Source organism: Canis lupus, chromosome 6, assembly GCF_011100685.1.
Source record: "Canis lupus familiaris isolate Mischka breed German Shepherd chromosome 6, alternate assembly UU_Cfam_GSD_1.0, whole genome shotgun sequence".
Lineage (NCBI taxonomy): Eukaryota > Metazoa > Chordata > Mammalia > Carnivora > Canidae > Canis > Canis lupus.
Genome location: NC_049227.1, coordinates 38,890,398 through 38,917,120, shown reverse-complemented (window position 1 = coordinate 38,917,120; position 26,723 = coordinate 38,890,398). Strand labels below are relative to the sequence as shown.

The 26,723-nt window shown below is 47.4% G+C and overlaps 1 protein-coding gene across 6 annotated transcripts in view; it reads left to right on the top strand.

The window, feature by feature from the left end:
- The window catches only part of PDPK1 (3-phosphoinositide dependent protein kinase 1), a 79,413-nt gene that overhangs the window by 32,260 nt on the left and 20,430 nt on the right, over positions 1-26,723 (top strand). For all 6 annotated transcript variants that reach the window (XM_038540691.1, XM_038540688.1, XM_038540686.1 and 3 more), the window contains exons 2-7: positions 3,766-4,032; positions 7,664-7,706; positions 7,893-8,030; positions 12,178-12,322; positions 13,309-13,406; positions 23,381-23,456. In XM_038540691.1, coding sequence (XP_038396619.1) covers positions 3,823-4,032; positions 7,664-7,706; positions 7,893-8,030; positions 12,178-12,322; positions 13,309-13,406; positions 23,381-23,456 — 710 coding nt within the window. In that variant the 5' untranslated portion in view covers positions 3,766-3,822. The remainder of the gene's footprint in view (positions 1-3,765; positions 4,033-7,663; positions 7,707-7,892; positions 8,031-12,177; positions 12,323-13,308; positions 13,407-23,380; positions 23,457-26,723) is intronic.

The following is a 26,723-nucleotide window of genomic DNA, read 5'->3' as shown; positions in this document are numbered from 1 at the left end:
ACTGCACATGTAATAGACTACATTAGAGTGTAAATATAACTTTTATATGTACTGGGAAACCAAGAAGTTTATTTGACTCTCTTTATTGTGACATTCACTCTGTTGGCAGTGGTCTGAAAGGGAGCCTACAGTATCTCCAAGGTAGGCCTGCCCCTTGCCTATGCATCTAATGCTCTCCAGAGACCTGTACATGCAAGAAGCCTGCCTCCTCCCAGTTGTCGGTGGTGATTCCTCGGCTGGGAGTTGGAGCACGGTGTGTCTGCTGGAAGAGAGGCTTGTGCAGCACTGTGGGGGCTGTCCGGGTGCCTGCTGCCCTCTCTGCCTCTGCACTTGTCATGTCTGGGGAGCAGGATGTTCTCTCTAGATTGGTCTTTAACTTTATGTGATTAGTGCATCTCCAGACGAGCTTCTCCTTCAGCTTTCCTTTTGAGGTGGCTGAGCTGTCACCCAGTGCACACTGCTGCTTACTGTGGCCACCTACCCTTCCTGTTCGTGAACTCTGGTTTCTTCATACTTCCCTGTTGTCTCCTGATCCTTTGTAAACGGAGAGGAAATGTTTGTCTATCCTTTATGAACAAACAAACAATACAAAAAATAGAGCTCTGCGTGATCACGCACCCTTAGTCATTCACATTTATTTATTTATTTATTTATTTATTTTTAATTTTTATTTGTTTATGATAGTCACAGAGAGAGAGAGAGAGGTGCAGAGACACAGGCAGAGGGAGAAGCAGGCTCCATGCACCGGGAGCCCGATGTGGGATTCGATCCCGGGTCTCCAGGATCGCGCCCTGGGCCAAAGGCAGGCGCCAAACCGCTGCGCCACCCAGGGATCCCAGTCATTCACATTTATAAAATGAAATGTAATCAGTAGGCTTTTATTGTATCAATACACTTATCACCTATGTATGACAAAAATCGTCATAGACTCAAGGATTTTTCTGTTTTGGTTGGTGCTTTTTTTTTTTTTAAGGTTTTCTTTATTTGACAGAGAGAGAGAGAGAGAACTAGCATAAGCAGGGTGAGGGGCAGAGGCAGAGGGAGAAGCAGGCTCCCCACTGAACAGGGAGCCCGATGTGGTGCTTGATCCCAGGACCCCAGGATTGTGACCTAAGCTGAAGGCAGAGGCATCATCGTCTGAGCCACCCAGGCATTCCCATTTTGGCTTATTCTGATGAGCTGTACTTACTGATCTCTTTTTAGGGTTTACAGAGTCACAGCTTGGCTAGTGAGTGACAGTCCCTCCAGCCCAGTTTCCCTACCCTTTCCTCCTACCACAGACACTTGTGAAGGCCTCCTCCTTTTCAGACATAGCAAAGGATACAAATACCATATTCCCATTTTTCTGTTCTAAGACATGGAGTTGACTGCTGTCCTGAGTTGTTTTGGTTTTGGTTTTTTTTTTTTTTTCCCCTGAGTTCTTTTACTGGGGAATACTATTAGAAACAATCTGGATGCTCTGGGTTCATTTTGTGGTGTTCTCCAACAATCTGGTGGTGGGTAGGCTCATAATGTCACTGCTAGAGCACTGCAGAGTCAGAGCTAGGAAGGGCAATTTTCTTTGTGGTTGTGGGTGAACTTGTATGTATTTCTGATTTAACTTTGAGACAAATATTTTTATTTTTTATTTATTTGGGAGAGAACATGTACACAAGTAGGGGGAGCAAGAAAGGGAGAAGCAGGCTCCCTGCTGAGCAGGGATCCCGATGTGGGGCTCCATCGCAGGACCCTGGGATCATGACCTGAGCCGAAGGCAAGATGCCCAACTGACTGACCAACCCAAGTTCCCTGTCTATTCCTCTCTTAATACCCACCTAAAGTTTTACTATTTCTTCTCGTGTCTGTAGTATTTCTTTGTGTCTCATTGGCAACTGTTCTGTCATTGCTTTCTTCACAGATTACCAAATTGCTTTCCAGAAGACAAGATAACAGCACCATGGGTGTATTGGTGCCAGCTGCTGTTAGAGGAGTACCTTGTTTTATCCTAGCCTTGCCAGCATTTGCTGTTCCTGTGTGTTGTGAACATATTTAATTGTCATTTCTGTCTATCCATCCTCCAACCTTTCCCCTGATTACAAACATTCAGGGCTGTCTCTGGTCACTTTAACGTGGCTTTGGATACCTTGCATATTTTCATCTTTTGGTTCCTTGAGTTTTTTTGGTGCCTGTCCATTTCTTCACTTAAAGTCTTGATGTCTTATAAATTTGAATGAGTTCTTGTTTATAAATCAGTGCAGTTATATGTGATATAAGTATTTGTAGCAGCTTACTGAGATATAATTTGTATACTGTACAATTAATTCATCTATTTAAACAATTCAGTGAGTTTTAGTGTATTCACAAGGTTATATAGCCATCATCATGATCTAGTTCTAGAGTTTTTTTGTCGCCCTAGAAAGAAACCCCATACCCATTAGCAGACTAACCCCCTTCTCCAGCTCAGCCCCTAATGATCATTCACCTGCTTTCTGTCTCTGGATCCACCTCTTCTGGATATTTCGTGGAGATGGAATCCCACAGTATGTGGCCTTTTGTGTTTGGCCGGTTTTTTGTTTGTTTTGTTTTGTTTTTAAGATTTTATTCGTTCATAAGAGACACACAGAGAGAGAGGCAGAGACACAGGTAGAGAGAGAAGCAGGCTCCATGCAGGGAGCCTAATGTGGGACTTGATCCTGAGACTCCAGGATCACGCCCCGGGCTGAAGGCAGACACTCAACTGCTGAGCCACCCAGGCGTCCCTATGTCTGGCCCTTTTCATTGAGCATAATAATGTTTGCCATGTTCATTTAATTTGTAGCATGTATCAGTACTTCCTTTTTATGGCTTTTTATTTTACTTTATTAAAAAATAAAATTTGTTAAATGTTTCATTTGTTTAAATAATTTAAAAACCTAACACTACCTGGTTTGGAGATAACTTTGATGAAATTGAGCATCTGGGTTCTTGATCAGGTAGTTTCCCGATTGGTAACCAGTGATGCCACTGCTATCTTTTTTGAGAAACTTATTTATTTTTATCAACTGTAATTTTTTTTTTTTTTATGTAGGCTTCCCACCCAGTGTGGAGGCCATTGTAGGACTTGAACTCAAGACCCTGAGATCAGGATCTGAGCTGAGCTCAAGAATTAGATGCTCAATTGACTGAGCCACCCAGGCGCCCCTCAGCTATAACTTTTATGTGTAATTGACAGTTCTTGGACTCTTCTTTCCATGAAGTTCTACTTCCATGTTCTATTACTTCTAGGTTAAAATTCTTTTTAGTTTGGGATATAGTCTTAAACCAATCTGTTTGTTCAAGCCCTAATTGAGTACCTTCTGTGTGTCCAGTCTTGTATGAGGTATGAATGGGTGAGTAGGCAAGGAGTTTTGGATGGGGACACCATGGTCAAAGAGTTTGGACTGGCTTCCTTCGTGGGTTGGGGTTGACTGCAGGTAGCATTGAGGTTGGGCAATGATGGGAAGGCCAAATGGCCATGATTGGGGGGTAATTGGAGATTCACTCAGTGCTGACTGAGGGAGGAGGGGGAGGCAGATAGGTGATGGACGATGAGGGTGCTGGGCAGCAGGATCGGGGGTAAGGGTTGGGATTTGAGCAGGGAAGGGACTTGGGAGAGGAGAGCGGTGGCCTGAATCCTGTGGCAGAAAGTCAGATGGCCTGCCCAATACTTGGTAGCATTCGTGTTATAACAATGTTAACACTTTAGTTCAGACATGTAGGAAAAGTTGAGCTGCTTTGAGTCTTACCTCTTTTTCCTTTGTCCTCCAGTATGACACCGTTCCTATCCAGTCCAGTGTGGTGTTATGTTCTTGCCCGTCCCCATCAATGGTGAGGACCCAGACTGAGTCCGGCACGGCCCCCGGCATTCCCAGTGGTGGTAGCAGACAGGCCCCCACCATGGACAGCACCGCGGCTGAGTCTCGACCGAGCACCAACTCGCTGCAACACACCACACAGCCGCCACCACAGCCTCGGAAGAAACGGCCTGAAGACTTCAAATTTGGGAAAATTCTTGGTGAAGGCTCTTTTTCCACAGTGAGTATATACAACTGCTGTTTCTTGAATGAGTGTATTTCTTTGGGAAGGCTGATTTTACTCAGGACTTGGAGCTAGGGGACCCAATTACCAGGGCTATATTCTTCCCCAGGGGGTGGGGGTCTCAGACCCCTCGGGAGTTCTACTCCGGTTGCAGAGGGTCATTTGGTGCCAGCTACTACCAAGTAGATCACATGGTTAAAATATTTAAGCCTTGGTTTTATAGATGAAAGCTTTAAAAGGCATCTTGATTGTTTTGTGGTTTGGTTTGTTTTTTAAAAAGATTTTATTTATTTATTCATGAGAGACTCACAGGGAGAGGGAAAAGCAGGCTCCCTGTGGGAAGCCTGACGCGGGACTTGATCCTAGGACTCTGAGATCATGACCTGAGTCAAAGGCAGATGCTCAGCCACTGACCACCCACCCAGGTGCCCCTGGTTTGGTTTGTAATGCAGTTAGTTTTTATTCTAACCAGTCATCAACAGATTCCATCCTATGTCCTTAAGTCCCATTAGCAAGGTCTTCTGAAGCTTTTCTGCCCCTTCATTTGAGAGTATCAGTATCAGTATCTCTTCAGAGCTTTTGGGAATCATTTAATGACCTTTACTATTTCTCTCTCTCTCTCTCTCTCTCTCTCTCTCTCTCTCTTTTTGTGGTATTTCTCTCTTATTTAAAATGATATATAAGGGTGCCTGGGTGGCCCAGTGGTTGAGCATCTGCCTTTGGCTCAGGTCATGATCCCAGGGTCCTGGGATTGAGTCCCACATCAGGCTCCCCATAGGGGCTAGCCCTGCTAGTCTCTGGGTTCTCGCAGCCTTGGCTTCAGTCTACATCAGCACATCACATGCAAGGCACCTCTGTTTGTTACCTGAGTGAATTGTGCCTGTCTTGTGGCATTTTTCCTTTTTAAGCGAAGAAATAAAGGTTTAGTGCAGCCCATTTGCTGAGGTGTGAGCCCCATGGGGCGGTGATGGGGCTGGGGGCTTGTGCAGATTGTGGGGAGGCCTGTGCAACGGTCAGGGCCTTTTTGTCCACCCTCCAGAAAGAAACCTTATGTAAAGTGTGTTTCCCCTGCTTCCTTTCACAAATTCATGAAATGTTGCAAACTATACAGAAGAACGTGCAGTTTTACAGCTTGCCATGTTCCCGACTTGGTTTTCATCAGTGTTAGCCTTTTGCTCCCCTTACTTTTTTTTTTTTTTTTAAAGATTTTATTTATTTATTCATGAGAGACACAGAGAGAAAGAGAGGCAGAGACACAGGCAGAGGGAGAAGCAGGCTCCATGCGGGGAGCCCGACATGGGACTTGATCCCGGGTCTCCAGGATCAGGCCCCGGGCTAAAGGCGGTGCCAAACCGCTGAGCCACCAGGGCAGCCCTCCCCTTACATTTTTAATTTAGATTTTTTTTTAAAGATTTTATTTATTTATTCATGAGAGACACAGAGAGAGAGAGACAGAGAGAGAAGCAGGCTCCATGCAGGGAGCCTGATGCGGGACTCGATCCCAGGTCTCCAGGATCACGCCCTGGGCCAAAGGCAGGCAGGCGCTCAGCCACTGAGCCACCCAGGCATCCCTTAATTTAGATTTTTAATTGGCAGTTTGTTAAATTATGAAAGAATTGTGCCCGATAAAACTTTTCGGCTATGAGCATGGTCCCCAATACTTCTGGTATTCACAGATCCTCTCAGAAAGAAGCAGCACTTTTGAAAAGAACCTTGGGTGTTCTGCATGATTACTTAAAATAGTCCAGTAAAAGAAGGAGCGTTCCCTCTTCTCAGTTGTGCTTCATGGACATTTATCTCAACCGGTAAATGATCACTTATATGTGAAACTGCCCCTTGTCCATGGGTCTGCATAGCAGGTGAAAGTAGGCACCATCCATTCTGGGTGATGCACTCCTGGTGTTGAAAAGCTCCAGTTCTAGTTCTTGTCATCCCTGGTCCTTTTGAACTGAGGGAGGTGCTGGGGAAAAGCACCAGGAGCTGGAGGCTTCTTTCTGGCACTGTTCGGAATCCTGCAGCCCTGGGTCTCAAATTATATGTGCTACCCTTAGGTCTTATAACTCTTGAAATAGAGACCACTTAAAATTAGATTTCCAGGGGAGGGTGGAGGACCAGCGGCAGTTTCCAGGTTGGGCAGGATCTGGGCAGGATCTGCGCTTGGCCGAGCCTGGCCCTGGAGAGTGGGAAGGCTCAGCCTGCTGCTGCCTGGCCCTCCAGGGGTGATCTTGACATCCACATTAGCCCTGCTGTTGGCTCTGGTGTTGTGGAGGGATGTGTCATGTCTTCTTCTCTGGGAAGAGGGATACTTCTGCCCTTTGCCCATAAGGAAACCTGCATGTGAAATGTTGAATTCACACAACAGAAAGATTCTTAAGTGCCTCCTTCAGAAATGATCCCATTAATTATTAGTACTCTCTAATAGTTTTTTCTTCTTTTTTCCTACTAAGTAGCTAGTACGTGCTTCCCTGAAGAAATGTAATATTTCATAAACACAACCTAGGGAGGGAGTATCTTTCCCCAGCCCCTGCCCATCACCTCCCGGTGCTTGAGAACAGCCTGCATAGGTATATTCCTCTAGAAAGATCTCTGAGATCTTTCCACTTGAGCACATATAATCCAACTCCATTCTTCTTAATAACTGCAAGGTATTTCACACAGTGCTTTCCCAGGATCACTGCTGGGGAATTCTGTAGTGGGATGAATCTGGCCTGTGGCTCCCAAAGGTCTTCCCAGAAGGCCCAGGGATCCCTCAGGATTTGGACAGGTTTCCATCTGCACTCTGGTCCTTGGGCCATCCCTTTGTGCAGGTATCTAGGAGGGCCATTCTCTGCCTCAACTGTGTGGTGGGTGGAGGCCACCCCGCTTCCCAGACAGCTGGCTTCATCAGGCATGTAGAAGTTGGTGCTCAGTTGTGGCCAGGAGCTGCTCGTGTAGAAATATCTTTCCCATGTTGTGCTATGTCCCGTTGGTTCTCTGTCCCCAGAATGGAATTTGAGGACAATCCTTAGCTCTGCTACTGAGAAGGCCCTGTCAGAAGTGGGACTGCACCCTGAGTGGGAGGTGAGGCTTGCAGGAGGCACTCCCAGTGTGCCCTGTTTAGCTTCAGTTCTGTGCTCTCGCTGGCAGGGAGAGCGTACCGTACCTGAGCACAGTGTCAGCTGAAAGGTATGGTCACAATTATTTGAAAAAACCCAAATTCGGGGCGGCTTTTTACAATGAACATATTCTTAAGAGTTATTTTTTGAAGGAATTCCCAGGACTCATTTGAGGTATTGTTTGCTGTTTCTTTCTACTATCTGTGAGGGTTACGTTAGTCTAAAATGTTCCTGAATGTGTACTTCACTGCACCAGGGGAACTTAGCAGCTGATCAAGAACCTTCTGAAGGCAGTTAATTGATCTCTGCGTTTGCTGTCTATTAGAACACATTAACTTAGTCGTTGACATCCTGTCAAATTTGTTAGCACAGGACAAATATATTTTAATGTAATTTCAGATACTTAAATGTAACTTTATGGTGGGGGCAGGTTAGCCTGTGTGGTTGGCTGCAAGGTGACTTGTGAGAGTTGATACGCAGGTTACACTGAGTATTTCTTTCTCTTCTCTTTTTCCCTTTTCTTCCTAAACCAGGTTGTTCTAGCCCGAGAACTGGCAACCTCAAGGGAATATGCTAGTAAGTACTAAGTCTAGGGGGCTGTATGTCTAGGACGCAGGGGGTGGGATGCTGTTGGTCTTAGAGACCACAAAGCCGGTGGGTATGTTTTGTGAAAAACTTTAATTTGTACCAGTTACCTTTATGAGTTTTGTTTTTAGTTTTACCATTATCAATTGAAGTAACTTGCTTCTCTCTTACTTTAAGTTAAAATTCTAGAGAAACGTCACATTATCAAAGAGAACAAGGTCCCGTATGTAACCAGAGAGAGAGACGTGATGTCACGCCTGGATCACCCGTTCTTTGTTAAACTTTACTTCACATTTCAGGATGATGAAAAGCTGTGTATCCTTTGAACAGTCAGAGCCTTCTAAATCACACCACTGACCCTGTACTGTTTGGAATCATGACCCTCTTGTGTATTTTCACAAGTCCCTTCCCTGGAAAGGACAAGGTCGACATATTCTAAATACAAATAAATTCACATCATTTTGCTTTGGGATTGCTAACATTGACTAAAGTAGGACATTACTTTGAGGGAAATCATCATAAACCTTTTTGAGGTTTTTTGTTTTATAAGCGTTGTATATAAAGGATTGTTATTGTTTTAACCCCGTGGTAGGTAGACATTTATTCAGAGGCATTCGCTTATTTTTCTAACTGGTGTCCTTGGAATATCCATCAGACGTCAAGTCCTCTGCTCAAAGCAGGGAAGTGAGGGAGGAAGGATTTTTGGGGGTTTGGTTGGAAGGGACATCTTCACTAGGCTTAGCCCCCAGGTGAGAAGTCCAGGGAGCCGCCCACAGGAGCCCAAACTCTTTCTTCTAGTACCAAGAACATTGTCCTCCCCAGGCCCTCCAGCCCCCCCTCCTCCCTCCTTCCTCCCCTCACCCCTCCCCTGGCCCTGCCTCCATCTGCTATCTGTCAGTGGAGAGCTCTGATCACCCAGTGCTTCCAGCTCTCCAGCAGTGCTGTCACACCCCACTGATTGCTTCCTCTGAGGGCCTCTCTGGCTCCCTGATTTCTCCTCTAACCCCTAGAGCGATGTTTTTTTTACCCCCTCTTTTACCTTTACTTAGGGAGTAGAGGAGACAGAGCACCAAGGCACTATGGCCACACTGTGGTGTGTTGTCCCAAGACCTGCCCATGTGGCCTGGCTGGCCAATTTCTCCTCACTCCACAGCCATTTCCTGCAGTTTTTCCCAGCCCCTAGGTGCCCCAATGACTCTGTCCTCAGTCCCAGTGGATGCTCTTTTGGTTTCTCTTCCACCAAAAGAGGTCAGAGGTTAGCTGTCAAATGGAGTTGCCTTGGGGCTTGTTCAGGCTTCAATCTCAGTCTTGGCATTAGTTATTTTCTCCTGCCCTCAGGTGTCCTCAGTGTCTCCCCCACCCCCTCATTAAAGCCGGTCCCTGTAAGGGCTTGGCTCCCCCCCAAAGGCTTTCCCCGTGCCTCTTTCTACACAGAGTCTTCTGGTTTAGAACTTTGCTCCATCCCGCTCCCCCTTCAACATCATTTTCTGACTCCTTCAACTGTCAGCTGAATTTGTTTTTTTGCTTATTGAGAAGTTTTTGTTGAGTGCCAGGCGATGGGAATATGCTGGTGAAGAGGTGGAGAAGGCTCGGCCCTTGTGGAGTCTACATTCCCTGGAGGAGTTAGACATACCTAGACCATCAGTGCCCATGTAGTAGACTTGAGGGAGCAAGGGCAGTGAGGGGGCAGGTAAGAGGGTGAAGGAAAGTGTTGCTCCGGCCAGAGACCTGGGTAGAGCTTGGAGTGCTTCCTATGCTGGTGGGGCGAAAAGGCTGGGCAGGGGCCAGCTTCTCCTCCCCTAGAGGCCTGGTGAGAATTACAGATTTTCTTCCAAGTGTGCAGGGAGTCCCGAGGGGCTAGAAAGAAGCAGCATTTGCTATGACTGTGGCAGGTGCCAAAGGCTCCTGTAGGTGAGCCAGGCAGTGGGGCTCCTGGGTGTGGGCCCTCGGAGTCGGGGGAGGGGCAAGGGGTGCTGTAATTGAGGCAGGAGAGACCAGGCTTGGAGGTATGTGTGGCGTTGGCATTTGATATACCTGTTGGTGCTGGCTGCTGCTGAGTAGGTGCTGGTGGAGCTTGGTGAGGAGTCAGGGCAGCATGCAAACTCAGGGCTGGGGGGCATCCGTGGGCTGGCTGGCCACTGGAGGGCACTTCTGAGGGAAGAGTTCTGAGACCTGAGCCCAACTCACCCCCACACAGACTGGCATGCAGGAGGTGGGGTGTTGCCAGTGAGTGGAGAGGGCAGACCCCAGGGGGCCACAGGGCCAGTTGGTTTCCAGTAGGGGGGTTGCTGGGCAGCGAGATCATGCTGCTGTGTGGTCAAGTACCTGGGGCCTGTGTCTGCCCTCTGGAATGGCCCTGGTGCAAGTTGTTCTGGGAGTGGGGAGGGTCTTTCAAGAGAGTTGAGGATGTCCAGGTAGCACACACGGTGAGTTTTGCCTAATGGTTCCACCTTTAAGGGGAGCAGTGAAGTGGTCTAGTAGCCACAGGCATATAGAATGGCAGAATGGGGTTTCCTTGTTGGTTTGTTTAGGGATTATAGAATGTTTGCCTCTGCCTGGTTCCAGCAATCCTGTCCCCACTAAGCTGCTGTCACTGCTTGCGCGGCAGCCCTCAGTGGCCCCATGAGGACATTGAAGGGTCCTCTTCATGGCTGCTCATCATTGTGTGTCCCCTCTTACAGGTTGGGGACAGGAGTAGTACTCTAAGCCTTAGGAGCCTGGGCTCCACTTTTGTCCTTCCTTGGCTTCATGACCTTGAGTCAGTTGCTTAACCTCTCTGGGCCAGGTTCCTCTGTCAAGTACAGGCATTGAGCTTACCAGGCTCTATTAAAGACCTAGTCTTTGCTCATCCTTCCAGGAATTTACCCACTTCATTGGAGAAAATAGCCCCCCTCCTCCCTGCCCTGGGCCATTGGCTGTGCCAAAGGAGGGAGAAATGTTCTAGGATGTGAAATGGACTGAGGAGGTCTGGGAGTATACTTCTGGGGATGAAGAAGGTGTGTGATTGGAGGCAAGATGGGCTTGGAGCCAGCATCCTCAACATTTGTTATGTTCAAAACCTTTTGGTCCCCTTAGGTTCACAACTGAGCAAAGAACTAGAAGTGTCTTTCACACAGGAAATAGGAACTCGGAGTGGTCAGATGAGGGGCAAATCCCTCGAAGCTCAAAAAAGCCCTGTGCCTGTGGACAAGGTTGAGCCTGTCACATAGACTGCAGGCTTCTGGGCACTCCTCAGTGAGGTTCCCTGCTAGTCCAGGTGGGGCTGCTTGCCCAGCCAGTGCCGAGCTTCTGTGTGGGGTCAGATAGGCCAGAGTCTGCAGGTCACTGGTGAGGAGGCCAGGGACACCACGAGCTGCAAAGGGGTCTGGCTGGAACCCTTTGATTTCCCCATGAAGAAGGCATGCTCTTGGGGGGAATTTCGTTCTTTTTTTTTTTTTTTTTTTTTTTTTGCTTCAGGTTCCTATTATCCTAGTTGGAAGGGCTTGAGTGGCCACAAGTGGGGCTGTATCAGAGACAGGTTTGGGCAGCTTTGGTCACTGGTCCCTTCCATCCTGGGCTTGTCCTCACTGCCCTGCAGCGTCAAACTCTCTCCTTGATGGGAGACAGTAGTGCCCTGGCCAACAGAAGCCATACGGAAGATCTTGAGCGTGGGCCACCCCTTCCTGCCCTCAGAGCCACTACCTAGGGCAGTGAGGCCTCCTCTGTCCCCGTGTCCCCTAGCTGCTAGGGGGCAGTGAAGTACCGGTAGGTGCAGATATTTGGTGCTTTAAAGAGGAAGCTGTTATATGGGATCCATTTATTGTTCCAGTCTATAATCCTCTTGAGGAAGAATGGAAGCAAATCCCACCACACTGGTGTCTGAGGGAAAGATGCCTGTGTTCCTCATGTCTCTCCCCAGTGAGTGGCCAATAAATAGATGGGATCAAAAAGATAATAAAATGGCATTTCTCTTAAAAACTTGTTATTTTATACTTGGACAGGAGCATGCACTTGAGAAACCTTTACGTGAATTGACTCGGCACACTGTGGAACGCAGTTGGTGCTCAGTAAATGCTGTGGTCCTCTGTGGTGCAGGTTGGGAGGCTGAATTAGGATGGAGGGCCCCCTTCCTTTGCTGAAACCTGCAAAGAGGCACGTATGCCACAGGCTCTGGCCACTTTCTCTCTTAGGGCTTCTCTTCACTGAGCCTGTAGGTGTCTTCTGTCTTCTGCTCCAGAAGGAGCAGGCGGGCTGAGGAGTATGTGTCACTGTGTTCTTGATGAGAAACCTGAGCTGGGACCAGGGATTCCTATCAGCTCCCGTGGCTGTGGGTGTGGTCACTGCAGAGTCTGATCTGAAGAGGGGCTGCTGTCTCAGGCCCAAGGTATCTTCAGTTCTCATTAATTAAAAATATTTCTATTGGGCTATAAGGTTGGTTTTAAAAAATGACTTTTATACTCTTCCTTAACAATGCAACATTTAGACTTTGGTCTTAGTTATGCCAAAAATGGAGAACTACTTAAATATATTCGCAAAATTGGCTCATTCGATGAGACATGCACCCGGTTTTACACGGCCGAGATGGTGTCAGCTCTGGAGTACTTGCATGGCAAGGGCATCATTCACAGGTACCACACCAGCGGCCTGTGGGCTCTGCTCCCCAGGCTTCGGGGTCAGCTCTGCTTGATTTTCTGGAGGAGTGGGAGGCCTCCTTGTGAGAACTAAGGAGAAGTTGATGTCACCTGATGTTGAGACTCACAGGCGTCTCTGAGCCAGGTGAAGTTGCCAGGCTGGTGGTTCTCTTGGCCATCCTCCCTGGTGCTTCTACTCCCCACCTTGTAGCTTTCATGGGTACTTATTTCTCATCTCATTTTCCATGACTTTCTAATATTGTTGAATCGAAAGTGTTCGAATGCGCTCTTGTCGACTTTCTGATACTGTCAAATTGAAAGTGTTCAAATGTGCTGTTGTTATTGTTTTTTATTATAACAAAATTTATCATTTTAATCCTTTTTTCTGGTTTTATTGAGAAACAATGAACATTTATCACTGTATAAAGAAGTACAACATGATGGCTGATTTAAAAAAAATTTTTTTAAAGATTTTTAAATATTTAAGAGAGAGTAAGCAAGAGACAGAACACAAGCAAGGGGGTAAAGGACAGAGGAAGAGGGAAAAGCAGATTCCCCCACTGAGCAGGGAGCCTATCCCCGGGCTTGATACCGGGACCCTGAGATCATGACCTGAGCCAAAGGCAGACGCTCAACCACTGAGCCACCCAGACGTCTCTCATGGTTGATTTTATATATATTGTGAAATGACCACAATCGGTTTCAAAGATCTTTCTCTTATGGGTTAAAAATGATGGATTACACTTTAATAAAAAGTATATTGAAAATGACAGATGCATTTATGAAGTAATGTAATTTGAATGTACTCATTAAATGCAGTTAATGTTTGTTCAGTATGAACTTTATAGACTTGTGTTCTTGGTTGTTCGTTCATAAAGATTCTAAGTATTAATCAGTTCATTTGTTTTCAGCAAAACTTAGAGTGTGTAATAACATTACTATTTAAATATTTCATCTCAGTTGTAAAAAATCTGCTTTCACAGGGACCTGAAACCAGAAAACATTTTGTTAAATGAAGACATGCACATCCAGATCACAGATTTTGGAACTGCAAAAGTACTATCCCCGGAGAGTAAACAAGGTGTGTGAGTGGCCCTATTTCCAGCTGGCCCCAGTTCAGTGCTTAAGATCAAAAACAACTTAGAAATGTGTTGAATGGCATTGTATCCGTTGTTAATGACAGTTTATAATACCTTTGCTATTGTAAAACAAATACTTAAGCTTTCACAGGGGAAGGCCCTGCCTCACGTGGTGGCTCTCACTGAAGGCTTGGGCTGTTTGCACCTGGTCTAGTGGGTGGACAGAGGGCTCTCCTAGGCTGTCTATGGTTGGTCTGCCAGCCACTCTGCATGTTGTTATCCCAGGTCCTTGTGAGCACCTGGGTGTATGCACTATGGCTCACCCTCCCTAGTCCTAGAAAAGGCCAGGGTGCCACATTTATTTGTTCCTGGTCTTCTGTGCAGGAGTGTGGGGTCCATGGAGCCAGCTCTCAGCTCTCTCTGTTGGCACTGTGGATTGTAACTGAGAGCACTGTCTCTATATTTTAGGACCTGCCGTCTCTTCTGTGTAGTTGCCACTGGTGGCCCAGGCACACTGATCATAGTGAGGTTCTACGAAATCACAGAACAAGCAGGGGCTGGTTTTTAACCTGCTGCTCAAGTGCACATTTATAATTATAAGCCCTCCTAATCACTGTTATACTAGGGTAGTGGCTGGTGTTGGTTTATGTATTGTGACCACTCCATCACCTGAGGAGGAGTTGCTGAGTGGGCCGGAAGAGTGCCTTGGGAATCCAAGGCCCTAGCCAGCGGGGACCTTGAAATTAATAAGGACCTTGAAAATGAACCTGGAGTCAGGATGAGTGTCACCAACAGAGCCACCCTGAGCCTGGCCCAAGAGGCTGGGGCAATGTGCTTGCCTCTGCCAGGGCTCGTGGGGACACATGAGAGAGAAGGACTGGGTTCAGATGGAAGCTGCCACTCTGCTACCACTGGCCTCCTGTGGAAGAGGGGAACCATGAGCCCCATGCAGCAGTGGGAGAGCCCTAGCTAGCTCAGCCACGCAGGCCGCCTCTGCCTCAGTTGAACTGAGGCCCATTTAGTGACCATGTGAGTGCAGGTGGCTGCTGGGCTGATGCTAGGGGTTCTTTCCTCACGGCTGGGCCTCTGTGAGTCGTTTTTCCTTTCCTTTCCTTTCCTTTTCCTTTTCCTTTTCCTTTTCCTTTTCCTTTCCCCTCTCCTTTCCCCTTTCCTTTCCCTTTTGTGAGTTCTTTTCCACAGGGCGCTTTATCTTTGCTTTTTGGGCATTCTTGCAGCCCCGTGCTTTCAATACTGTTGTGAAGCTTCTGTCGGTGCCTTTGTATTTGTGCAGACCCTCATTGAATCACCCAAGACTGCCTCTTGGATTTGGGAACTTCTCTGAGAATCCTAAAGCCACCGCCCTTTTGGGGCCAAAACAAAACTTGCAATCAAGGAAGATACTCTTAGTTCTCAACAAATTTCAGTCCCGGTGCCACTCGCCTGTGTTTTGCAGCTCCTCTTCCATCTTTCCCCCCATGGAGAAGTCCTCTAGGCTCTGAGATGCCTCAGACTCATTTCTATTGCAGAGTAACATCGTATTGACTGGCAGCTGCATTTTTGTGGATGCGGCATAACCCATAGCCATAAGCATTGTCTATGACTGAATTGAACCAAACAGGAACTGCTGTGGCCCCAAACATCCTTGTCCTCTCATGTATGACTCCCCATGGGGCCCCCCAGTCAGCCTTGGGAGGCCGCCACTTCAAGGTCTGTACTGCCCGTTTTTTTCCTCCGCACGCATTCCCTTCAGATACTTGACACCAGCCAGTCCTGTTGTCCTGTGGCCATTTAGAAAATAGAAGAATTTAAATGGAGTGGTCAAATAGTGAAATAAACCTGTGTTTGTTTCTTTCTAGAAGTTGAAGACTAAAATCCTTACACCGTAAACCAGGGAGAGTTACTTGTATATAGAGACGAGTTGGCTTTTTTTTTCATTCTTAGGGAAAGAGGGAAAAAAATGTATAATTATATGAGTGATTCATTGTAGTGACTTGCTCTCACTTTCTTTTTGAAATGGTTCAGAATCTTAGAATTTATTCTTATATTGGCTTTTAACTTTTGTACAGAGATGGTTTCCCTAAGACATCGTAAGCCTGCAGAGCACAGGCATTGTTGGGAACATGGCCAAGGCTCCCTAGCTGTACTGTGAGCATGAGCATGTTTTACCATCCTAGCAAGAGGCAGGCTCTCCGTCTTTAGAGACTTTGTCTGTCTCCACTGCTTCCTGGGGGGGTCATAGTGACCCCGTGTCTGTGTCTGTGAGGGGCAGGGATAGGAAACAGCAGGGCAGCTATTGAGGAGGGTATGTGGGATTGATGAGGACTTGTGATTAACCTAACCTAACAAGGGTTCCCACAGACCTGTCCAAATATGGGCAGCTTAATCATGCAGAGTAAGCCCCTTGTTTATGACCATATCACTGACCTTTGCCTTCTTTGTAAGAGGCTTGGGGAGCTCAGGATGCCACAGAGGTTCAGATTTAGGGTTTGTGTCTAGAAACCTATGTCTTGAGCCATACAGGTCTTTCTGGTATGTAGCCAGATGTAGAGGTTCCACTCTTCCAACGAGGGGGGAGGGCTGGCAGGTGTTGGGGCTGGTGACAGGAGAGGGGATGGAGGGGAGGCTGCAGAGCTGAAGTCACTTCTGTCACTCACTCTAGCTGTACCTTTTATGGATGGCCATCATCCAGACCCTCAGACCAGTCTTGAGGTGCTGTGAACTCTGGACCCTGCCCTAGCGCCTCTGCCTTGCCCCCACTATAGCATGAGCAGGACAGCTCCACCCACCCCAAAGCAGAGCTTGCATGCTAGAGAAGAAAGTTCCTATGCTTATGCCACCAGATATAACTCTTTACATTGAGAAATGGTTTACTCTGGTCTTCTCAATATGGGTATTTGTTTAGTCATAGCTATGATACATGGAATTGGTTTTTTGTTTTTCTTTTTTACATAGAGTACTTGCTTTTTGTAAAATTCAAACCATGCATGTGACCTAATTTCCACCATCAGCAATTTGTTTTCCTAGTAAATGTTTTAGTATTTATTACTAAAATACAAAGTTTCTTTTACTTTTTATTTATATAAATTCAGTTAGCCAACATAAAGTACATACTTGGTTTCAGATATAGTGTTCAATGATTTATCAGTTGCATATAACACCCAGTGCTCATCACATCATGTGCCCTCCTTTTTTTTTTTTTATCATGTGCCCTCCTTAATGCTCATCACCCAGTTACCCCATCCCCCCACCCACTACTCCTCTTTCAACCCTTAGTTTGTTTTCCTGTAGTTAAGAGTCTCATGGTTTTTCTCCCTCTCTGATGACTTCCCATTCAGTTCTCCCAGTATAAAGTTTCTTTTATTATTATTTTTTAAAGATTTTATTTATTTATTTATTTATTCATTCATTCATTCATTCATTCATTCATTCATGAGAGACAGGGGGAGGGGCAGAGACCCAGGCAGAGGGAGTGAGGGAGAGGCAGAGGGAGAGAGGGAGACTCGATCCCGGGTCTATAGGATCACACTCTGGGCCGAAGGCAGCATTAAACCGCTGAGCCACCCAGGCTGCCCTAAAGTTTTCTTAAAAAAATAAAGCTACAGGGGGATCCCTGGGTGGCTCAGCGGTTTAGCGCCTGCCTTTGGACCAGGGTGTGATCCTGGAGTCCTGAGTCCCACGTCGGGCTCCCTTCATGGAGCCTGCTTCTCCCTCTGCCTATGTCTCTGCCCCTCTCTCTCTCTGTCTCTGTCTCTCATGAATAAATAAATAACATCTTTAAAAAAAATAAAAATAAAGCTACAATAGCAAACCATTTTCACGCATAAAAAAGCTAACTCAAAAAAAAAAAAGCTAACAGTAATTGCTTTATATCCTAAAATACTGTGTTAAATTTCCAGATGTCTGGATTTTACATCATAATTTTTTGGTGGCTGTCTACTTGAATTGGGATTCAAATAAAGCTCCACATTTGGGTTTAGCTAATTTGTTTCTTAAAATTTTTTTACTCTATTTTTTTCCCGTGGAGTCTGTTGAAGAAACCAGGTCATTTGTCTTACAGAGTTTCCTGGAGTTTCCTGATTGCATCTCTGTGGAGTCATGTAACATGCTCCTGTCCCCTGTAATGTGCTAGAAATGGGGAGTTGGATCTGGCCCCTTGATCAAATTCAGATTCAGTCCTTTCAAACCAAAAGCTGGGTTGTGTTCTCCATTCGGACACTTACAACACCCCGTCATCTCTCTGTGATGTCAACAGCGCTTTATAGCCATAATGGCCTAGATGTTTTAATTCTCTAAGAATACACAATGATTGTAGTCATTCTTTGATTCATGGGCTGGAGTTCTTCTTTAAAGAGAAACTTTGCCATAGCAATTATTTGGTTAATTATAGTGATATTGACTATGGAGGAAAAACAGGATAAATATTTGCTTTCCCCATTATTTGCTGCTTGTGAAAGCTGTGAACTGGTTTACTGTCATCCTCTGGTGTTGACCAGTTCATCAAAAACAGGATTTACCCATACCTCACACCATATGCAAAAGGTAACTCCAAAGTTAACTTGGAGCAGAGATGTGAATATAGGATGCAGAAATAGAAACTTTTGAAAGGAAGTGTAGGTGTAAATCTCCATGACCTTGGCTTAGACAGTGAGTGGTTTCTTAGATACACCACCTAAAGCATGAGCAACAGAAGAAAAATAGACCACATCAAGTTGGGAAATTTTTGTGCTGTGTTACCATTCAGAAAGTAAAACGAGAAAAAATATTTCCAAATCATTTATCTTAAGGGACTTTATCCCCAGAATGTATAAAGAACTCATAACTCCAGGAGTAAAATGCAATGAAAATTTAAAAGTGGGCATAGGGTCTGAATAGACATTTCTCCAAAAAAGATTAAAAACGGCCAATAAACACATGAAAAGATGCTGAAGGTCATTAGGGAAATGCAGATCAAAAGCACACTGAGCTACCACTTTCCCTTCTTCTAGGGCAGCTGTGATCAAATGACAGTGATAACCAGCGTTAGCAAGGGTGGGGAGGAACCTAAACCCTCTGCTCTCCAGGTGGGAATGTGAAATGGTGCAGTCGCCTTGGAAAACAGGCTGGCAGTTCCTCAAAAGGTTACCCATAGTTACTGTATAACTCAGCAGTTCTACTTCCAGGTGCAGATCCAAGAGAACTGAAAACGTGTTCACAAAAAAAGGGGTACAGGAATGTTTAGAGCAGCTTTATATATGATAGCTGAAAGTGGAAACAACTCAGCTGTCCATTAGTTGATTACACAAACGGGTAAACAGTGTGGTCGTTTCTCACAGAATATTATTCTGTCTTAAGATTTTTTTTTAAGATTTTATTTATTTATTCATGTAAAACACACAGAGAGAGAAAGAGGCAGAGACACAGGCAGAGGGAGAAGGAGACTCCATGCAGGGAGCCTGACGTGGGACTTGATCTGGGGACTCCAGGATCACGACCTGAGCCAAGGCGGATGCTCAACCACTGAGCCACCCAGGCTCCCACCTTTGATCTCTTATTGCCTGCCTGCCCTGGTAGGACCTCCAGGATGGTGTGGAATGGGAGTGGCCACAGCAGGCATCCTTGTCTTGTTTCTGATCTTAGGAGAGAAGCTTCAGTCTCTCACATCAAGTGGGACGCTTGCTATGAGGCTTTCATAAACTCCTTGATCAAGTTGAGGAGGTTCCTTTCTGTTCCTAATTTGTGACATTTTTGTCATAAAGCAGTATTGAATTTTTATTATATGCTTTTCTGAATCTATTGAGATCACGTGGGTTTTTTCCCATTTATTCTAATAATATGTAGTATATTGATGGATTTTTATGTGTTAAACCACCCATGCATTCTGGGATAAAAACTACTTGGTCATGGTGCATACTCCTTTTTATGTGTTGCTGTATTCAGTTTGCTCATCTTTTGTCCCAGCCCATTTTGTGGAGTGTGTTTGCTGTGCTTCACTTGCGGGTTTATGGGTAAGGCAGTAGCAGTCTGTGCTTCGAGCTTTGAAGAGAGTAGAGGTGTCCTCTGACCTCAGGAACACTTCTTGAGGGCCCTCCTTCCTCTCTGGCACTTGCACGAGTTGGGGGAGGGACAGAAGGAGAATCTTCAAGCAGACTCCCTGCTGAGCACGGAGCCTGCTGCTAGCTCCATCTCACAACCCTGAGACCATGACCTGAGCTGAAACCAAGAGTCAGACACTCAGCCAGCCACCTGGGCCACCCAGGCACCTCCACAGTTCTCACAACTCTTGATCTGTTGTGTTAGACCTGCCAGATCTTATTATTGCATCAATAAAAATCACGTACTATTACATCACACTCTGTTACTACTTTTGTATTTTGGTACTTTTGTCCTTTGTCATCCTGCATATTTTATTTTATGCCTTTAAAGCATCACTCTGAGGGCAGTCCTGTTCGTTTCCGCATGCCAGAGGGGTCCTTCGTCTCATGACAAGAACTCCTCTCCTCAGGTATCTTCGTACCTCTCTGGGGCCTCGACTCGGTGTCCCACATCTGAGAAGGTGGGCACAGGCTCCTGGGTGAGAGGACGCAGCAGGTGTCATGGGAGACTCAGGCCCAGGAAGCCTGCAGCAACCACACAGCCCTAAAGACATCATGATTCACTGTTTAAAGCCCAGCCGTGGCAGGGGTGGGAATGGTGTATATCTTTTGGACTTTGTTTTGTGCACCATGTAGCTATTTAAAGGCACACACACCCCTATATACTGTTTGGTAGCCTGAATTATTTAATTATGTATAATATACATACATCATAATATATATATTTCCATACAAAAATGTGATTTTTTAAAAAAGACTTATTTGAGCGAGAACAAGCAGGGAGGGGCAGACGGAGAAGGAGAGGCAAACTCCCAGGGAGCCTGACACGGGCTTAATTCCAGGACCTTGAGATCATGACCTGAGCTGAAGGCAGATGCTTCATCAACTGACCCACCCAAGCACCCCCAAAAATATGTTTTTAGAACTTTTTAATAATAACATTTAAAAACAAATCACAGAAGCAACACATGATTACTATGCAGAATGGAAACCAGTAGAGGCAGTGAATTAACCAAGTGAGTTTCCTGGGGCCATCGGGTCCATGTTGTCCTCCTGCCCGTGCTGGATCCATCCTTGAGGACCAGGTGCCAGGGATAGAATTGCTGGCTCAGATGGCAAGTGTGTTCTCTATGGATTTTGATGCTTATGGGAAAATTGCTCCCCTGAAAATTACACCATTGCATATCCCCACCACTAGTAGTGTATGTGTCTGCTTAAATCTTTGCCAACAGTGTGTATTTCCTTTTTTATCTTTGCTGATTTGATAGGCCATCATGTTTTCATTTGCATTTCTTTGATTCATTGCATCATTAAGTGGTTTCTCTTGGTTTTGGCTCTCAGTTTCTTTTTTCCTCTTATGAATCACCTCAGTGTTCTTGGCAGTATATAGCTCAGGGTCCTGGCAGGATGCAAATGCGGCCACAAAGTCTTTACAGGAAAATAACTTACTGAAGGGACCATTACGGAGAGCAAGGCCCCTCAGCCAGCTCTCCAGCAACTGTGCTGGATCCCCATGGTGGGACTGTGAGCCTCTGGGGGCAGGAGCATTGGGGGAGTGTGGGGGTGGGGACATTGTGGTGGGAGAGCCATGCGGGAAAGAGTGACACCCATTGCTCTCCCCTGCCTCCCTCTGCAGAGGGGCTCCCGCTGGCTCCAGGGCTGCAGGACACAGGCTGCCCCGTGTGGAACACTGAGGAGGACAGGTGGGGAAGAGCCAGCACACGTAGAGTCTTCTTCCTGGGCATCTGCCCTTAGGAACCTTTGGACCAGCAGTCAGGAAGTCTCCGCCATGATGAGCCCCTGCAGCTGTAAGGCACCCCCAGGGATGGTGAACGAGGATGTGACGGCCACCATGACCATGGGCGCCTCTAGCCTCAGACCACCATGTGCTGCATCGGTGTGGCTGGGGGCCTTGGTTTCCTTTTGGGCTTAGTTCAGGTGTTGTGTTATTTATAGCCATCCACTTTCAAGATTTTATAGGCAGACGAAACATAGGCCTGTTGCATTTTGTCCCCGGTAGCTGTAACCCCAAGTCATCGCTCTGTCAGGACCAAGCTGAGGTGCCCAGGACAGAGCCTCCAGTTAGTGCAGAAGGGGAAGCCCACTTCCATTGATGGAACACACGTGCACCAGAGTAGGAGGGATGAAGGCACTTTCAGCCTTCTCCCTTCCATGCTCCCCCTTCCAGACTCCCTTCCATGCTCCAGAACCTTCCAGACTTGAGCTGGCTCCTCCTGCTCTAGTGAGAGCTGTATCTTCAGAAGGTAGGAGAGCACTGTCCCTGTGAGGCTGCACAGAGGCCACCCAGGGTCTGGGGATCTATAGGCTGAGAACTCCTGCAGTTTGCTGTCCTGTGGGATGCTTAGCTGCACCCCTGGTGTCTCTCCCCCCAGTAACTGGAGCTTCCTCCTGGCCATGCTGTGCCAGCTGGAAATATTTCCCAGCATTGCCACATGTCCCCTGGGGCCTGTCAGGACCCTGCATGGGACTGGTCACTGCTTTCTGTGTCCCTGGTTTCAAAAGTGGCCTGGAGGGCTGGAGACCATTGGCTGGTAGGTATATTGGTATCATGTTTGACTTCTCAGGTTGGTTCAGGAAAATGTGTCCTTAGGACAGATACTTTCTAGCATGGTTGTTAAAGATACTGAGAAAAAGGACCATTTGATCTGTGAAAAAGTCATGCTAAGTCACAGTGTTTGTTTGCCCGGAGCACAGTGATGTTAATCCGTGGTGTTAGGTCTCCTGTCTGCTGTGGGGTGCTAGGACAGCACATGGGGGGGACCATGCCAGGACCTGCTACTGGGGAAGGTGGTCTCTGTGGGCCTGTCCGAGCAGGACCAGAGCCTTGTCAACAGCTGTTCGGTGCATGTACAGAGTGCTGTTCACATGGGGCCGGTGTGTAAGGCCGCTCATGGCAGGTTGCGGCAAGTGATGTGGGGCATCTCCAGAGAAGCGTTGGAGGCGACATAGCGTTTCACATGTTCCTGGGAGAAGCATTTTGCTCTCAGGTAGTGGGGAGCTGTCACATGGGAGTCCTGATCCTTTGGCTGTGCTATCCACTGTGTTAGAGGACGCCCCTCGGGGATACCTCAGGAGCAGTGTAGTGGAGCAGGCTGGCTTGTGTCCATGGCGCCATGCATTGTGGGCCGCTCAGCTGCCAGTGAGTCCCTGAACTCCTTGAGGGCCACTTCCGTGACACAAGGGTTGCTGCGTTCTCTTTTGTGATGGATGAGTCCAGAGAGTCCTGCTGCCACTGACCCTAGGAGTCTGTGCGTTGAGCTCAGTAGATCTGGTGTTGAACAGCCCTGTGCTATAGGCAGCGGGGTGTTAAGAGGTTCCCTGGCCAGAACTCTTGGGTCTCCCTCTCATTGTCACCCCTAACCTCTGTAAGCTGTTTGTTGGGGGTGCGTACCCTGCAGGAGGTCCAGTCCATGCCCACATCTACCTGTGTCCCATCTGTGCCTGCTGTGAGTGTGGGGCTGTTTTAGGGACCAAAGGTCCAGTAGTGAACCAAATAGACGGGCCCCCTGTCTTCAAGATGCTCCTAGGTAACAGAGACTGGGTGGGTGCCACTCTAGTGTGCCTGTGAGAGGCACCCAGATGATGTGCAGTGGGGTGGCCTGGGAGGACTGACCTGGCAGTCAGGCCTGGTGTCACAGAGTAGATGTCCTTTGAGCCAGCCCTTAGAGGAGAGAGTACCAAGAAGGGGGCTGGAGGAGAGGGCTGTGGACAAGTCAGGCTCTCAGGAATGGACAATCTGGTTCCAGGGGACCAGTACTATGACAAAGAGCTCCACTTATGCCCACATGAACCATGACATCCTTATGGATGAGCATCCACGGTGCAGTGTCTATAAATGCTTGTGTCTCACTATGACCTTTCTCGTTTTTCCCTCTTCTCCTCAGCCAGGGCCAACTCGTTTGTCGGAACAGCCCAGTATGTGTCTCCAGAACTGCTCACAGAGAAATCGGCGTGTAAGAGGTAACTCACTTTCATCTGATCCAAAATATTTTTTCCCTACAGTAGCTATTGCATCCATTCTTTGATGTAAAGTTAATAGTTAAGAGAGTGCTTTTTATGGCCTTTATCATTATCTTTCTTTGATAACCTGGCTGCTACTTTATTGTTGCATGTTATACTTCCTGGGGCTGTCTCTGCTGATGCTTTGAGATTTGATCTTGTTCCTTTAGGAGCAACTATTCAGTGGGGGAAAGTGTGGCTCTCTGCCCTAGGATCTTTAGCACTGCCTTGGGCTGGTGCACAGTGGCAGTGGCCACAGGTCAACTCCAGCAAAACAGGCTTTGCCAAGTGTGGGGAGAGGCCCAGAAGGCAACTTGTGGGAGGGGGTGGAGCTGGTTGCCTAGCCAGGGCCAGCCATTGGGAGCCACAGGTTGACGGCCTAGGTGGGGGCCTAGTTCTGAAAGTGACAGGTGCATAGATGAGGTTCTGCCCACAAGAACAGAGGTCTGGAGAGGGAAGAGCCAACAGCGATGCAGTTGGGCATTGGGGTCTGGGGGCGGGGATGCTGATGGGAGAAATTGGGGAAGCAGTCTCGGTGGGGAGGCAGGCGAAAGACTGAGAGGTGGCAGTAGAGTCTGGGGCGTCAGTGAGGAGAGGTATTCCAGATGACAGCAAGTTCTGTGGCCGGAGCTTCTCCCCGGATCCTTGTTGCTGGGGGACAGGGGGCGCCATCAGTTGACTGAGGGCCGTGCCATCAGCGTCCTACACTGACAGGCTGCAAGGGGCCACTTTCCTAATCTTACTCAGTCAACAGATTCTGACTCTTACCATGACCGGATATTGTTGTAGGGCGGGGCTTCTTAGCTGGGGCAGTTCTGCCCCGCAGGGCACATTTGGCCCTTTCTGAACAATTTTGGTATCACAGCTTGGCAGGAGTGGGGAGGGAGTACTATTGACGTCTAGTGGGTGGAAGCCGGGGATGCTGCTCAGCATTGTGCAGTGCAGACACGGCTCTACCAGCAAGAGTGAATTGGCCCCAGGTGAGTGCTGCGGGCCAGATTCTCCAAGCATATGTCACGGCTGCCTACGGGCTAGCTTTTCCTAGATTTGGGGCTTTTAGGATGAAGCAGCCCTTTAGCACTGATGGAAAGGCCTCCAGGCTCTACTGGGTGAGATTGGAAGACATAGAGTGACTGCCTTCTGCGTGAAAACTAGAAAGAAGGAAAAGAAAGAAAGAAAAAAAAAAGAAAACTAGAAAGAGAATGTCTGCCCACATTCACTTTGTCATTTAAGCTCTCTTGGCTGCGCCAGCAGTGGGGACAGTGGCCATCCAGGGGCATGAGGGGATAACGCTGTGAGGGAGACATCATTGTGTATCTTTTTATGCTTCTAAAGGTTTAAGTTGTGATATTTATTCAAAAATAGTTAAGGTGTATTTTTTGATTCTAAAACTGACACCTGTGTTTTATAAAGAATTTTTAGAAAACATGGAGGATAAAAGGGCAAGAAACACTCAGAGTCTTCAGCCCACTTACAGACACCAGATAGTGACCTGGCATGTCTTTCCAGTTATTTCTAGTGTATCTTCTGTGTGTTCATGTGACTTCTGTTCAGCTGGAGTTATGATGAACAACCAGATTTGAGCCCTGTTCCTTGGGATTGTGGAGCAAGCATCTCCCCATCTCCCTGAAGTCCTCTGTAGACCTAACAGCTATGTGCTTCTGGCACGTGGATTTTCTGTAGTTCACTGAGCCCTTCCTTTTTTATTGGCACTCAGGTGCTTTTCCTTCATTTACGTGGTGCAATCTGGTGTGACAGCCATGTGCCGCACATCCCTTACCCGGAAGGGCACCCCTGCCTGTCCTGAGTCTGCCAGGAGTGCTGGGGCTGCCTCACAGTCCTCTTTGGATTTCAAGAAGTGGAATGACTTGATTTAACTTACCATTTTAAAAATCCTTTGTACTTAGTGCTTTCCAGAATTGTTACACCAGCTTCCCTCTTTAGTTTTTATTGTATTAAAAAGTCATTTTAAATGGTAGGAGAGCTGCTGATGATAAACATTCAGACAGTGCACAGAGGTGACAAGAACCCAGGGGCTTGCAGTGGTGACAGTCCCACTTGCTGGAGGTGGCAGCCCGCCAACAGCCTCCCGTGTAGTCTCTGGCTGCTGCTGCTGCTCTGAAGGGCCGAAGCTTTTCTTTTGGCTTCTGTCTTGTGTGGCTCCCCGTTTTCGCTAGACTAGATAATAGAGAAAACCAAGTGTAAAACTAGTTAGTAGGTAGAATGTAGGTTACGTTTTTAAATGCCCTTCACTCCACCTGTATGTCGTGCCTCAGATTTCTGATCTGTTGTCTGTTTTAACCCGTGTCAAGTGCCCTTTCTGCCCCCCCTGGCACTGCTGCTGGCCTGACCCTTCCACCCTCATCCTATTGGTCCCATCTCCTGGAATACCTGACTGGGGCCTGTTGTAGTAACTGGTTGTATCCAGCAGCCGATGGGCCCATGTATGTTTAGGGTTCGGCAGGAAGATGGCTGGTGGTGCAGGACCAGTGTCGTGCGGATATTTCTGTAGTGCTGAGCTGGGAATAGAATGCAGAACTTTTAGAGGAACTAAAATACACAAGGTAGATGTCAGCTGGGAGCTCTGAGAAGGTGCAGAGGGGTGAGTGTGAGCCAGGCAGCAACATCCGGGTGAGGAGAGCACCCCTTCCAGGGTCTCCACTAGCTGGTTCTGGGAACAACCTTGGGGAGTGTAGACCTGTTTCTTTTAAAATGTGGAATTAAAACGTTTATAAAGGAGAGGTAGAGCTTTTTCACAGCCAGTTCAAGAAGGGAAGGAGTTAAAGCTTGCTCTGTGCACTCCTAAGGATTGTGTCATTTGGCTCGTTGGTGCCCATGAGCTTGTGTCTGTCTCCTTGGGTGAACGCTAAGTGAGTTATGGGAAAACCTAAATTCATTCCTAGCTCTGCCAACCTGCAGTGGCTGCCTCGGGCTCCCTTCCCAGTACCGCCCGGAGCTGGGGAAGGTGCTTCTCTGTCAGTGCGGGTGTCTCCTGTAGTCAGGAGTGACCTCTGCCCCCTGCCCAGGTCACGCTGGCCCTGTGAGGAAGTGGGTAGCCCCCACTGGAGGTGGCGGGTCTGTGGGAATGGCTGCATGGCCTGGCCTGTGGTGTCCCTCTGTGTGGGATCCTTGGAGTTCTGGTCCCCACTCTCACACTGACCTGATCTCAAAGGAGGGAAGTAGATCAGAGGCTGAAAAGGGACAGCAAGAACAGAGAGGGCAGAATGA